This window comes from Anas platyrhynchos, chromosome 1 (genome assembly GCF_047663525.1).
Source record: "Anas platyrhynchos isolate ZD024472 breed Pekin duck chromosome 1, IASCAAS_PekinDuck_T2T, whole genome shotgun sequence".
NCBI lineage: Eukaryota > Metazoa > Chordata > Aves > Anseriformes > Anatidae > Anas > Anas platyrhynchos.
Window position 1 is genome coordinate 196,466,488 of NC_092587.1, and position 14,371 is coordinate 196,480,858.

Here is a 14,371-nt window from a genome sequence, read left to right on the forward strand (position 1 = left end):
AGTCCCCATTCTTAGAGGTTTTCAGGAGAAATAGCCTCATTTGACCTCATATTGATGGAGCTTTGAGTAAGCTGTTGAGTAAGTCATGAGGTCGCTTCTAACCTGAATTATTCTATGGTTCAGTGAATCCAAACCTCCATTTTTGGATAATGTAATGGAGAATATATCAGGAATATAATGTTTCTCTTAGATAAGAGATGACAAGGTAAAGTGACTCAAATGAGAAATGGTGTGGAAGAGGAGCTTTTGAGTTAAAAATGTACCAGAAATAGGTGCTTTTTGTAACTGGGACTGAGACAGCTGTGACTGCAAATCTGTTTACTCAAAATATAAATCTGAGTGGAGCAGGTTCAGAATTGCTTTTTTTTTTTTTTTTTTTTTTTTTTGTCCTTCCAGCTGGAGTCTTTTTGCCCTGGCTTCTGCGTTTCAACTGTATTTCACAAAACAGGATCTGATGAGACTCTTATGAGTAATAACATTTTAGAGGATCCATTTAGCCTCTGTTTCCTTCCCCTGGTGAATACTGGGGCAGGGAAGAGTGTGGCAAGAAAGGGTACCATATTCGCTGTGTTGTAAAGTGGCCTACAGTGTTGTAGTTTGTTACAGAAATACAATTCGTGTTTGAAGCATGCAAGTGGGAATTGAGAACCCAGGGTAGGGGAGTCATATTTTGATAATTTTAGCTGACTGCTTTTTACAGATGTCTGTCACCTGATGCTGGTTGTGAAGAGTTTGTGAGCAGTCATAGTATGTTCATTCTCAGTGCCTTTCTTAGTATTTTTGTGAAAATAAAACAGAATTTTAAAGGCTGCGTATGACCACTCTTTACTTAATGCAACCCAGAGGCGTGATGTGGTCATCGTGGCAGGTGTAGAAATCACAGTAGATCTGAACTTGAACAGAATTGTGTCCACAGAATCTTTTTAATAACTCCCTCTACCTCCTGGAAGTCTCAGTCCAAGTGATCCCTTGATTGCCTACTGTATCTCCAACTTGTCCCCTTCTCTTGTTCCTCAAGCTGGAAAATTAATACCCTAAGTTATGGTGATATATCAAATGAAACAGATGTTGTAAGGTATTGGTAATTGTGCGGTTTGCTCAGGACTCTTGTGTCTACATTTAAACTTGTATGTAATAGTAGTACTTGGCCTTTTTATTGAAGCAGCTTCATGTGTTTGACTTTTAAAAAGAGGATCTATGATCTTGTTATTTTCACTTGCACAGATAACTGGACATTCTAGAGAGCAAACCACATTGAAATAATTGCCTATAAATTAATCAGTGTCAGTATTAGGGTCTGAATATCATCTTAAGTTGCTTTGATATATATTGATTTCCCATTTTTATTTAACCTCTTTATACTGTAAGGAAGCATTGTTTATTTCCACTGTCTAGGTATCTTTTCTCATCAAGCCAAAGGCTTTCTGTAGTGTGAATGAATTAAACAGTCGTACACTAAGATGACAAATACAATCAAAGAGGAAAAGAGAGTATACCTTCCTAGGGAAAAGGTGTAAGATTTATAACAAGTGTGTCTGAACTGTTCTCATTTTGTAGCAAGCAGTATAACTACTAACTCTTCATGTGTTGGTTGTGGTGTACGCACAACACAGAATATATTTGCATAAAACAGATTTTGGCAGTTATCATAGAATCATAGAATATCCTGAGTTGCAAGGGGACTGACAAAGATCATCAAATTCAACTCCTGGGTCTCCAAAGGGCCACCCAAATAAACAGACCACATGTCTGACGGCGTTGTCCAAACACTTGTGAACTCCAGCAGGCTCAGTGCTGTGACCACTGTCCTGGGGACCCTGTACCAGTGCCCGACCAATTTTAACCACATGAACATTTTTCCAAAAGGTGTAGTGGGAGTTGTGAATAGTCCCAAGCTCAGTCTTCTGAATTGCACCATGGGCAATTATGATAATATTATATACAAGATATTTAATACTTTTATACATTGTGTGCTACTATTTATCTACCAGTATGAATTTATATTTAATTAATGGATAGCTCTATGCAAACTCTCTTTAGAGCTTATGGTTTTAAAGTTGAGTTAAAGTTGATTAATGGAAAAGCGGCGTTAAGAATAAAATCATTTGAATTAAAATAAAGACAGGTTCTTATTTTACCACCATTTCTGTGTTTATGTTGACATGACGTGGATTGCAAAGGTGTAAGGTTATTAGGCACTGAACCTTCAGAGAATAGTACTTGGTCATCTGAACCCATTCCTTACTTTTAGGAAAATTCACACTCCAGCGTTTAGGCCTAGATGCATCTTGCCCACATTTGTTTGATTGAATGCTTGCTTTATAAAAGGCAGGCATCTAATCTAAACTGATCATGGGGATTTCCTCCTTGGTGGATTACAGACAATATCTTTTAGGGCCCAATTTCATCATTTCACAAGGAACACTTGCCCTGTGCCTTGTCTTCCTCTCTGCGTTGAGACCATAGATAAACCAAAATGCCTGACATTCAGCAGGTCAAGTGAAGAGGTAAATTCCACCCTAGAGAAACAGCAGTGTGACCATATCCAGACACTCAGTGCTACCAGTATTTATTTATTTTTCTACAGGTCCATGAAGGATTCTTGGAAATCAAGTCTGCTTCTATAAATGTCAGTGCCGCCAGCAATTCTTCTGAGAAAAGGAGTATGGATTTACGAGTGTACATGCTGTGTTTCCTGCCGTTTATGATCCTCCTGGTCTTTATTCGTAACCTTAAGAGCCTGTCCGTGCTTTCACTGCTTGCCAATCTGTCCATGGCTGTCAGCCTTGTGATCATTTACCAGTATATTGTTAGAGTGAGTATAGCAAGTTTATAATTTGTTTTAATCTGACATCTTAGTGGTTGCTTGGGGTAGTTTTGGGGTCTCTGAAACATACTGATTGACAATTGCTGAAAGTCAGAATTATCTTGTAATGTGAGGTAAGGAGATGTCTTAATACTTGAGACATGCTTTAAAGAGATCTCTATGGTATTTTTTGAAAAAAATGGCAATATTACTGCACTTAAGATACAGAGCATACAAATTTTGAAGTCTCTGAATCCTTGAGTGAGTAGAAGTTGCACCCAGAAGTTCAAAGGCTTCATCCGTGACCAGCCATTTCATTGCAACAGAAGAACAGTTTCAACAACGTTTGTTTATAGCATTTTTCCAGTACAATCAGGGAAAAAAAAAAAAAAAAGATTTATCTTACGTATTTAAGAATAGATCTTGCATACTTCTGTCTCCTGAGAAGTTGAATAGTTTTTACGTTTTCTGGGTTGCTGCTGTTTTTAACAGTTGGAGGCATTTCAGAACAGAACAAATTGAACTGAACGCTGAAAAAAAAACACACATACAGAAACTTTTACATTTTTTCATTCTTACAATTTTTGAAAAGTATAAATGGCAAACTCTGTTGTGTGCACAGTATCTAGATACATGGTCAGTACTGATGTTACTGATATTATTTAGAGGTATTGGCTATGGGAGGAGGTAGGTGTTACACAAAAGACATTGTGGGAGTTGAAGAGCAATTGTTCAGCAGGAATTCTGCTTGTGTTAAAAATACTTTGTTGTTGTTGTTTAACTATCCCTTATGGTTATGAAGAATACTTATAAAGTATGAAGAATAAGATGTTCTCAGGAGAGCCTAATTTTTAGAAGGCTACGCTTGAGTTTTCCCTTTCATTTTAATTGATGCTCACTTATGTATGCCAGAGTAACACTTTAAATATGAAAATTTCTAATGTCAGTAACGAGAACCTAGAATAAATACATTTGCAAGTGTCTGAGTGAGTGGGAAGGAAGCTATAATTGTGTGTGAGGGACTATAAGCTTGTGGGGAAAACCATGAAGTGTAACTAGCAGTGTATACTCCGTTGTCAACACCTACAGATTTTTCTTTCCTAGACAGCAATTAAAACTGAAAGAACAGCTGACATTCTTTATATAGCACTGTTTTGCTTTGATTTCTTTAGGATATAGCAGATCCTCAAAAACTGCCTCGTGTGGTTGGCTGGAAGAAATATCCCCTGTTTTTTGGGACAGCAATATTTGCTTTTGAAGGAATCGGTGTGGTAAGTCTTTATCATTGACTCTTCAGAATACCTGGGTTTGTGACAGATGATGAAATGTAGGCAGTTTTAAGTTTGTTGGTATTTACTTTTTTCTTGGTGAAGCACTAATCTCCCAGTCATGAAATGTGTTACTTCATCTAAGGCAAAAGTTGAGGACAGAAGATCCTTGTCAAAGGGTATTCTAGTGAATACTGATTGCTACTTGAACACTTAGCACCTTCCCTATTACAAGGATGTCTGTAGTTCATCGAAACAGATTAAAAATAGTTTTAAAATAGATTAAAATCATAATTCACTATTCAGCTAATAATATGATGATTCTGTAATTATGATGATTCAGCAGCTCAGTTTGAAGTGATTAGTGAAGAAAAAAAGAAACGTATTCAGCATCTTTCTTTTCCTTTGGGATCACAGAGGACAGAAATGATTTATCAAAAAAGTATTGTTCTTCCTGCCTCAGACTTTTCTATAGAGATGGCTTCATAGCAATGGTGATAAGAAAAAGGCTTAAAATTCCAGAATATTGTTTTGATTCATAGATTTCAGATAATGAACTTCCTTTCCTCATTGTTTCCTGAAATAAGTCAGTTATTTATTGCTTGTAAAATGTTTTTTTTTTTAAAGTGAATCTTTTTTTAATCTCTTATATTCATATCCTACTCCATCTAAGGGTTTTCTGATTGCATCTCATAGTAGCAAAGTTTGCAAGTTAGTTAACACTTTTGTTTCACATTACAATTTTAAAAACAGCCAAAGAAGGATCTGGGAATGGTAGGTCATAATGTCTTTAAACTGTTGGGAAATTACTATATACATTTTATTTTTTACTAATATAACCACATACTTCAGCAGGTGTTATGTGCTTAAAACTAAAGCAAAAGAAACACAACAAAAACAAATAAACCAAAACAAACCAACCCTTCCCCTGCCTACCAAAATGCAAGATCCCCAAACCAGTGTGCACTTCATCTAAAGTAATTATTGTCTTTCATTGACATAACATGTTTTGAGATTTCAAATATCTTTTCATTTCTGGAACTGTCAGCTCTGAATCAAGGCAGTGTATTTGGTCCAGCTGCTGTATTACCACTGACAGAAGTGCTGAAAAGCAAAAGTGCTAACTCCTAGTATTTTACAAAACTGTTTTCACAGACAGGATGTGTGGGTCTAGTGTCAGTGAATCTCCATTTCTCAAATTGTTTTCAGTGGTTTCTCAGACTGTGAACTGAGTCATGTAGTGTTTAAGCTACCGTATATTTGGTAGTCATCTGGAAGTGTGTGTGTGTGTGTATATATATATATATATGTATGTATACGTATACATGGCAGCATATTTGGTCATCATTTTCCTGTGAAATTCTTTCACAGGAAAATGGCATGGGCTGTTTGATGCCTGTAGTTCTTGGGCAAAAACAAAACAACCCGAACCATGCTCAGTGAAGCTGAGAGGTTGCGCTATGTTAAATTTGTTGCTCTTAAATTGTATGGTCTGTCTGTATACCCTGTTTCCCAGACTGCACATACTGTGTGTGGCTGAATGCAAGGCATATACAGTAGGTCTGATAAATTTATATCCTGGTTGTATTGAATCTGTTGTTGAAGATTTGTGTGGGATGTGGGTATATAATTGTAGCCAGGAAATGTGTGAGTCCTTGCGAATCTCAGAAAAATGTGGAAGGCTTATTATTTGGTAGCTGTAGCTTACTGAATTACAGATAGCGAATTGATTTATGGTAATTATTTTTTTGCAAGTTAGATCCCACGTTTGTCAGCTCCTTAAATTGACATCAATAGTAATAACACTGATTACTAATGTAAACCTTTAAGGAATTTTAAGGAACGCCTGGAGCATTGCACTTGATTGAATCCCTGGTTGTTACCAATGACATTCTTAAGAACTGAAGACCTCTTTTCTTTGTTTATTCAAGAGCAGGATTCATTCTTACTGTGCTTCTAAAACATGAAAATATTGCTCAATATTATTAGATATTAGCTTTGCATAGTTTTTGAGTATATTTCTGCATGACCTATCTCAATTAAATGATGATAATTTATTTTTCAAGGCAAACAGTGCATTTTAGTTCTTTCACTTTGCTACTGATATTTAGAAACTAATGTTTATGTTCATTATGGTTTGATATTCTGTGTGTGTACATCACACACAAGACCACTGAAAAAACATGCATGTGTTTACAAATTAGAATTAATGTCAAGGTCCCTCTGGATGGCAGCATGGCCTGCTGGTTCACCAAAGGGCCATGCTGCCTTCCAGAGGGACCTTGAGAGGCTGGAGAGGTGAGCTGAGAATTTCTTGAAGTTCAGCAATGAGAAGTCCAAAGTCTGGCACCTGGGGAGGAACAACCCAGGCACCAGGGCATGCTGGAGAGCAGCTCTGCAGAAAAGAACCTAGAGGTCCTGGTGGATACCAAGTGAAAACGAGTCAGCAATGTGCCCTTGCTGATAAGAAGACTGCTTTTGTTTAAGAACCTGGATGTTTTAGGCTAAGTATCCCCAGCAGGTCAAGAGAGGTTCCCCTCTGCTCAGCATCAATGAAGCTGCACCTGGAGTCCTGTGTCTGGTTCTGAGCCACCCAATACAAGAGAGACCTGAACATACTGGAAAGAGTCCAATGGAAGGCTACCGAGATGACTGTGAGACTGGAGCACCCTCCTCTGAGGAAAGGCTGAGAGAGCTGGAACTGTTCAGCCCGGAGAAGAAAAGGCTCGGGGGGATCTCATCAATGTCTGTAAATACCTGAAGTGAGGCTGCAATGAAGACAGAGCTGGGATTTTTTTCAGTGGTGCCCAGTGACAGGACAAGAGGCAGTTGGCACAAACTGGAACACAAGAGGTTCTGTCTAAACACTTTACTGTGTGGGTGACAGAGCACTGGCACATGTTGTGGAGTCTTCTCCTTGGAGGACTTCAAAAACCACCTGGATGTGCTGATGGGTAACCTTCTCTGTCCCTGCCTGAGCAAGGGGTGGATCCAGATTACCTCTGGAGGTCCAATCCAACCTCAACCATTCTGTGGGTGTTTGGATGTAAATCTGAAAATCTAGAGGATAAGGTATTTATTTCTCATATGCAGAATGTTATTAATATGTCTGCGTTTCTCAGGGATATTTTGAATGTGCATAATGTGTACTGTACATTCCTATACTGTAGTTGCATGCACCATAGTGAAGATTTGAAAAAAAAAAAAAAAGATTTTATGTATGTGAACAGCTAGCACTTCATTTAGTGCTAGACAAGTTGTTTAAGCATAAAATATAAAAGATGAGGAAAGCAAATTGACCATTTCCACTTAACATAGTTAATATTTCATACAATTCTTGGTCATTGATTTAATTAGTAATTTGTTATTACAACTCAATAAGTCACCGTCAGAGATGAACTGTGATTTGTATGCATGTTTGTGACCTCTTGCATATGTGAAGTGAAAAATGTTAGTTTAAAATTCTTTCACTGAGATCTAAGCTAATGAATTTTGCTCCAGCTTGCAGTGGATTAAGAATATTCACATAGTCAGTTGCTGTAGTATAGTTGATGTGTGATAACCTGTTACTCTGTGTCTTAATTACTGGCCTTCTAATATTCATATCGTTGATTTTTTCTGTTAAGAAAAAAGCAAAAAACAGACCAAAACATTTATTAAATTGTCTCTTCTGATTGCAGGCAATCAAGATGCCTTAATATTGGTTTTTATTTTAGAGACATACTAGATTTTATTCTGGAATGTCTTGCAAGTAATATTTACTTCTGTGAAATTACCTGAACATTGCATTATAAACAGAAGCCTTAATGTCTTAGTTTCATCAGATAAGTTTATTATGGTTGATTCCTGTTATGGAATAAATTAGCCTTAAACAGTTCTGAGGCCATAACTGTTTTTTTTCTTTTCCTTGGCTTGAAATATGCATAACGCTAATTTTCACTGTATTCATCGGAGAGCAGCCAGATTATTAATGTTCTTAATATGGAAGCAAAATAAATTTATTTTTAATTTTTTTTGGCAAGTTCAGTCATCTGAAGTAGAACCTGACAGGAGAGGAAACATGCCCTCAGTGTGGTTTCTCTACCACTGTTCTCTGTAGAATGGTCTTCCTTCTAGGAATACATAATGATAAACTTTAGAATAGAGGAATAAATAATCTATAAGGCTATAGCCAATAAAGTCAGGAGGATTTATTTTTAAAGACACTTAACTTATTCTGCTGTTAGTAGCAGGGAAGTGGCTAATGTAAAAAGAGAATAGTTGTAAATTCATAATGACAATACACAGTGTGGGAAGTTCTGTTTGTGTGGTTTCTTTGAAACAAGTAATAGACTGTAGGGGAAAGATTCTAACACCGATTTGACTGAAATTGGGGTCACATCAACTGGGGACCAAGGAGTTGGACGCAGTGATCCTTGTGGGTCCCTTCCAGCTTGGGATATTCTATGGTTCTAACTCTCAGTGAACCTCTTTGCGGACAGTGTCCTGCTGGGGATGGGAGAGCATGCTGCTGCTGCCTTCCATCTGTGCTTTAGCTTCTCTCAGGCTGTGGTTCCCTGTGCTGGATGAAGCTACCCAACAAGTCACAGGGTTGGTGCGCAGACCACAGAAGAGAAGAGAGTACTAACCATACATACTAAATAATGGGCCTGCAGGTGATGCATACAGTGTATGTGTTCAAAGAATGTGTAAAGCTGTTTTTAAAGAATCGTGTTTGAGAGCCTCTTTCATATTCCACTGGTGAATAGGTCGGTTTTTATAAAGAATGTGAGATTTTTGTGACTGAATTAAAAAGTAGCTTCAGACTGTGCTACTGAGTGGGCCTATCATGCAGTTAAAACTTTTGGACAAACTTTTCAGAAGAGTATAAAACTGGAGGCTTCAGGCTTGGATATGTCTGTAGCATTACTGTGTATAGGTGATTACTTTGCATAATGTTTTATCTATTCAATCACAGTTATAATTAATAATTATTTTGCTATGAAATTCTATTTGACTTTCTTATTCGAGGTATAAAAATCAGATCCAAAAGTGGAAGTGATATTTTAATACAAGCTTTGGGGGAAGGAGGATAAATTAGATACATCAAGTTTTAAGAAGGTGTATAATTTGTCTTCTGTATTGCATATAAACTTGCTCAGTTAAGTAAAATCATAGGATTCAGTACATTCATTTTTCCTGTTGAGTGCTGCAGACTGATTAGGCTAGCAGAGAGAAAATGTTACTTAACATTAACTTAACATTAACATAACTTAACAATTACTTAACATTAATTTCAGGTTTGTAATGTAAGGCTTCTGATATTTTAGCCTTTTTCTTGAAGACATCTATTAAAACCACTTTTAAACTTGGATATCAGAGCTTTGCAGTAGGAGGTAGGGTTGTGTTTGTATACCAAAAGACAGGCTCTAGAATCCCATTAGGCAGCATCTAACCAATTCCAGGAGATTTGAAGTGAGAAAACTAAGTGGATTATCATTTTAAAAATGTCACTATTTGGACTTTGAATGTGATGCAGAGGAGCTTGTTAGGCCTGTGGCTTTGAGATAAAAGCATCTCATTGTCAAAAATTCTTTTTCCAGATTATTATTCTTTTAAAAAGTTAATGAAATCTAATGATACTGTTCTGTGGTCATTAAGACCAGGATGCTTTTGACAGAAACAGACATTTAATGGGTAACATGACATCATCTAAATCTACTTGGGGCATCTCTAGATTGGGGTGCATAAATTTAATTGCTGTTCTTTTGAGACATTTGAGATGCAAAGGCTGTATCATCAGAGGATGTTTTTACATTTGGGCACCCAAATGTAGGCAACTGGATTTGTTGACTGTGAAAATGACCTACTTGTAAATTTACACGGTAATTCTGGTCTTTAAATGTCAGTGAGAGGTACGTATGCCTCCTGCTCCTGCGTGGGCTCCTCTCCACGGGCTGCAGCTCCGGCCCGGGGCCTGCTCCTTCGGGGGCTCTCCATGGGCCGCAGCCTCCTCCAGGCCACATCCACCTGCTCCACCGGGGGCTCCTCCATGGGCTGCAGGGTGGAGATCTGCTCTGTACATATAACAATAAATAAAAATGAAGTTAAAAACAACAGTTAAAAAAAAAAAGTATGTGATTTTACTATATGGCTCATAACATGCGGTTTTGTCAAAGTATTTCTAAATTCAGTGATCTTCTTGAATGTTCACTGAAGAATAGAGCCCTAATCATCCACTGTTGAACACTTTGTCATGCTTCGGCATTGGCTCTCTTATAAGCTTTATGCCTTAAAAGTTACGTACTGGGAGAGGAGATTTGTCAGGAGCAGTAGAAGAAAATTTTAAGGGAAATAGGGGATGTGGAAAAGTGTCATAATGCCAAAGGCATTTGAAAATTATACTAGAAAGTTGAGTGTTGTGTATTCCTAAACTTGTATTTGAGCTGTTTCAGTGCTTCACAGAAAAAAACAGCTAAGTAGTTTAGATGTCAAGGTGCTGTGCCATCATTTCAAGTGGAGGTGTATGATGCTCTCTGTTCTTCTGAGAAAAAAAAAAAAAAAGGGTCAGTGTCTTCTCTTCCTTCTCCTATTTCAGGTGGATTGATTTTTCAGAATAGGATCATTACTCCTTTTGATGATTATCATGTTAAAATGTCAGGTGTGATTCACAAAAACGTTTATATTGCTAGGGCTTCTGTGCTGGGGTCCTGTCAGTTTTTAACTGTCTCAGTCCTGGAGCCTGCACAGCTGTTTTCCATGCTCCTTATCCCTTTTTACCTGAAATACTTATTCAAAAAATATAAAGGAGGAGGACTGCTTCATTCTTGTCATTTTAATGGCAATTTGTGAATGAAGGGAAGATGAGCATATATATTTAAACATTGAGCACATCTGTTACTGAGTTATCCATTAAAAGATTAGTTTTCAGCTGCAGTGACAATTCAATCAATCTGCTTATCTGCAGGCTGAATTATCTTGTGCTTGTAATTTTGGGTCTGGCAATAAAAAATGTATAGTAGATATTTCTAATTAGAATTTAACAGTCCCCTGGAGTTTACGTCTAAAAAGCAGTATAATTGTAACCAGGGTATTCAAGGCAAGTAATGAGGAGACAGCGTTGTTACTGGGGGGTGGTCCCAGGTACTGCAAGCAGCTTGAAATGAAAGGGGTGGTACTTTAAATGATTTGTGATGGCAGAGAAGCCAGGTTATTTCAAAGATTAGACTATGCTGCTTTGCCAGTGAATTACGGGTAGTTTTGAGTGGATTAAGGGGAGATGGATTTCTTCTAAACTTACTTTCTGTTAAATTCAGAAACCAAAGGTTGATGGTAACTGAAGGAATCAAGTATTAAGGTCTAAGGAAGGTGATAGTAGCAGCATGTGCCCATGTCTCAGAAATGATAGGAATATCTCACTGAAACAGGTGACAGAAAAAGATGGAAAATTTATCAGCTGAGGAGAGAGAAAAATGATGGAAAAAAAAGAATTTTTGAAAATGATCAGGTTTTGGTTTAAAAACTAATTTCATAGGTGTTCAGGGCTATGACAGAGAACTAGTGTGGACTGGGGGAGAAAGAGCGTGAAGGAAGCAGACAGAGCGTGGAAATCATAAGCAGAGAAAAATCCGCTCAAAATAAATCCCCCAAACTCTGAAACTTAACTCTTCTTCTGGACCTCACGGTTCTGTGTTGTGCCTCTGGTGACCTTGCTTGGGAGAGAACATTATTCACCGCAGTGATCCCTCAACGTAATATTTCACATCACTAGGTTGTGCAGTGGTTATATATTTGGTGATTTTTTATAGGTCTGAAGAATGGAAGGCATTGCACTAGGCTAATGATGCTGCCTGATAGAGCAGAGGTGGTTGTTTGAATGAGCAAAGAGCAGCATTGAAATCTTGGTGTGAGATACTGGATTAATGCAACATCTCTCTTGAGAGAATATGTTCCAATGCCAGTCTTGGACAGAATTTTGGAGGTGTGTTTGTGTTCTTTCAAAGACATTCAATCATCTAATTAGGCTTTTAGCTCATTAAGAAAATATTTTAAAATAATTCAAGAATTAGATTAATTTCTGGCTCCAGAAAAAAAGGACAAGAAAAGTGTTCAGCTTTGGTGGTCCAAAAAGAAAGCAAAAAAAAACCTGGAAAGCATTTACAAACAGAGCCATACCTCTACTGCTGTTAGTTAAAAGGTTAGGCTACATGAAGTCATTGCAACTGGGGCTATACGGGTACTGAAAGGAAATTTGGAATGAAAAATCTCTCCAGCAGCTGCCCAACAGTGGCGTAGAAAGAACAAGCCCTAGCTCATGTCACACCTCCTTCAGCTTCTGCCTGCTTTGGAATCACTTCATGCACCTTCCTCACGCTCTTTTCTCTGGACAGGGAATGGAAGATATTCTACAATTTAATGTCAAGTACTATATATGTGTGAAATGTTATTACTGATGATAGTTATTAAAATCTGTTGTCTTGGACTGCTCAGTCGTATAAACGTCTTTTTTCTTTTAATGTTCTTCATAATGGGCATAGCCAGTGATTGCCATACATACATACATACATACATGCATACATACAGAATCACAGAATTTCTAGGCTGGAAGAGACCTCAAGATCATCGAGTCCAACCTCTGACCTAACACTAACAGTCCCCACTAAACCATATCCCTAAGCTCTACATCTAAACGTCTTTTAAAGACTTCAGGGATGGTGACTCCACCACTTCCCTGGGCAGCCTGTTCCAGTGTCTAACAAACCTTTTGGTGAAGAAGTTCTTCCTAAGATCCAACCTAAAACTCCCCTGGCGCAACTTAAGCCCATTCCCCCTCGTCCTGTCACCAGGCACATGGGAGAACAGGCCAACCCCCACCTCGCTACAGCCTCCTTTTAGGTATCTGTAGAGAGCGATAAGGTCGCCCCTGAGCCTTCTCTTCTCCAGGCTGAACAAGCCCAGCTCCTTCAGAAGTTTCTTTCTCTCCTATATTTTTCTTATGAGTAGTCTGCCAAAAAATCAGCATGGCTTTTTTTTTTTTTTTGGTCTAAAGGAAGGCATCATAATGAACACTCCAGTGGTGCCAGTAAAAGGTCTTTGATTTGAGCTCCCTCTGACAGTGAAGCCACAGGATTTTTTTTTCCCCCCATTAGTGGTCTCCTACAGATTGCTTTTGCTGCCCTTCCTGCCAGCAGTCCTGGTGGGAAACCACCAGATTTTTCATGCCTGGCATATGTATGGGAGTTCAGTGCCCTTCTGCCAGGAACATAGGAAACGAATGCTGAAGCCACTGGAAATTAAATCTCAGGGCCTGAGAACTTACTAAGAGTCTCCTCATATCTGTAAGATGGGCAAGGATTTACCATTAAAGCCCTTCAGGGATGATGTAGCTTGGAATAAAGTCTGACTGTAACAATTTATGCTATTGGGACTCCTGGAAGCTGTAGGACATGGCAGAACTTAGGCAGAAAATATTTATAAATTGCATTTATAACCACCAGAGAATTAACAGGTATGCACCAAACGAGATTTTTTACTACTTGTTCAGGCCCAATGCTGCCTGTTGATTCTTTGTTTCAGAATGTTTTGTAGCAAGTCAAGAACGCGAAATTTCCAAATTTAGGGGAAATTTCCTGTAATTTAAATTCTTCAAAGTTCTTAATAAGGCGATATGCTAGAACAATCTAATCCCAACTGAGGACAAAAGAACTTGTCTGTCCTACCTGGCAGTAAATTTAATACTTATAGCCACATCTCCTTTTGTGTTTTTCCTGCTGCACACCACTGTAATTTACAGTGCAAGCACATCCTGCTTACTGGAGGAGAAACTTCAGCAGTGGAAGCTCTGAATTATAAAGAAGATTCTCAGTTAAGGTGTTTTAATTAAGTGAGGATGAACAGAAAATTTGGAAATGCCTCCAAATGGGCATCTTTTTAGAGATGTGTTTGTTCCTAAATAAAATGACTTTTTCAGTTTATGACTTCCAGTTTATGGGAAATATAGGATGAGAACATATAGGATGGAAAAGCAGTGGTGATACTCAGTGATCGGTCAGGAAGCATCAATGGTGAACATGAGGAATGGATTGCCCTGGAGCAATATGGGGGTAATTCAAATATAATTTGTTTTTTAATTAGTGGATGAAACTTGCTATTTTTTAAATTATTTATTAAATTGGAAACAGTAAAGATTCAGTCATTTCAAAAGCAGTTTGGGGTGAAATGGAGAGTAGTATTTATAGGGCAGCCATGTTGCACTGAAACTGTTTTGTCTGTATTAAATCTCACTTCAGTGGAAGCCAGAGGTGAAAAGCTAGTTTCA

At 38.0% G+C, this 14,371-nt stretch overlaps 1 protein-coding gene across 3 annotated transcripts in view; it reads left to right on the forward strand.

Annotated features, from left to right (window-relative positions):
- Positions 1 to 14,371, forward strand: part of SLC36A4 (solute carrier family 36 member 4) — a 154,785-nt gene that overhangs the window by 58,451 nt on the left and 81,963 nt on the right. For all 3 annotated transcript variants that reach the window (XR_005264367.2, XM_072032782.1, XM_027467319.3), the window contains exons 7-8: positions 2,588 to 2,815; positions 3,979 to 4,077. Coding sequence is in view for 2 of the 3 variants with exons in the window: in XM_072032782.1 (XP_071888883.1) it covers positions 2,588 to 2,815; positions 3,979 to 4,077 (327 nt within the window). In the remaining variant the exon portion in view is untranslated. The remainder of the gene's footprint in view (positions 1 to 2,587; positions 2,816 to 3,978; positions 4,078 to 14,371) is intronic.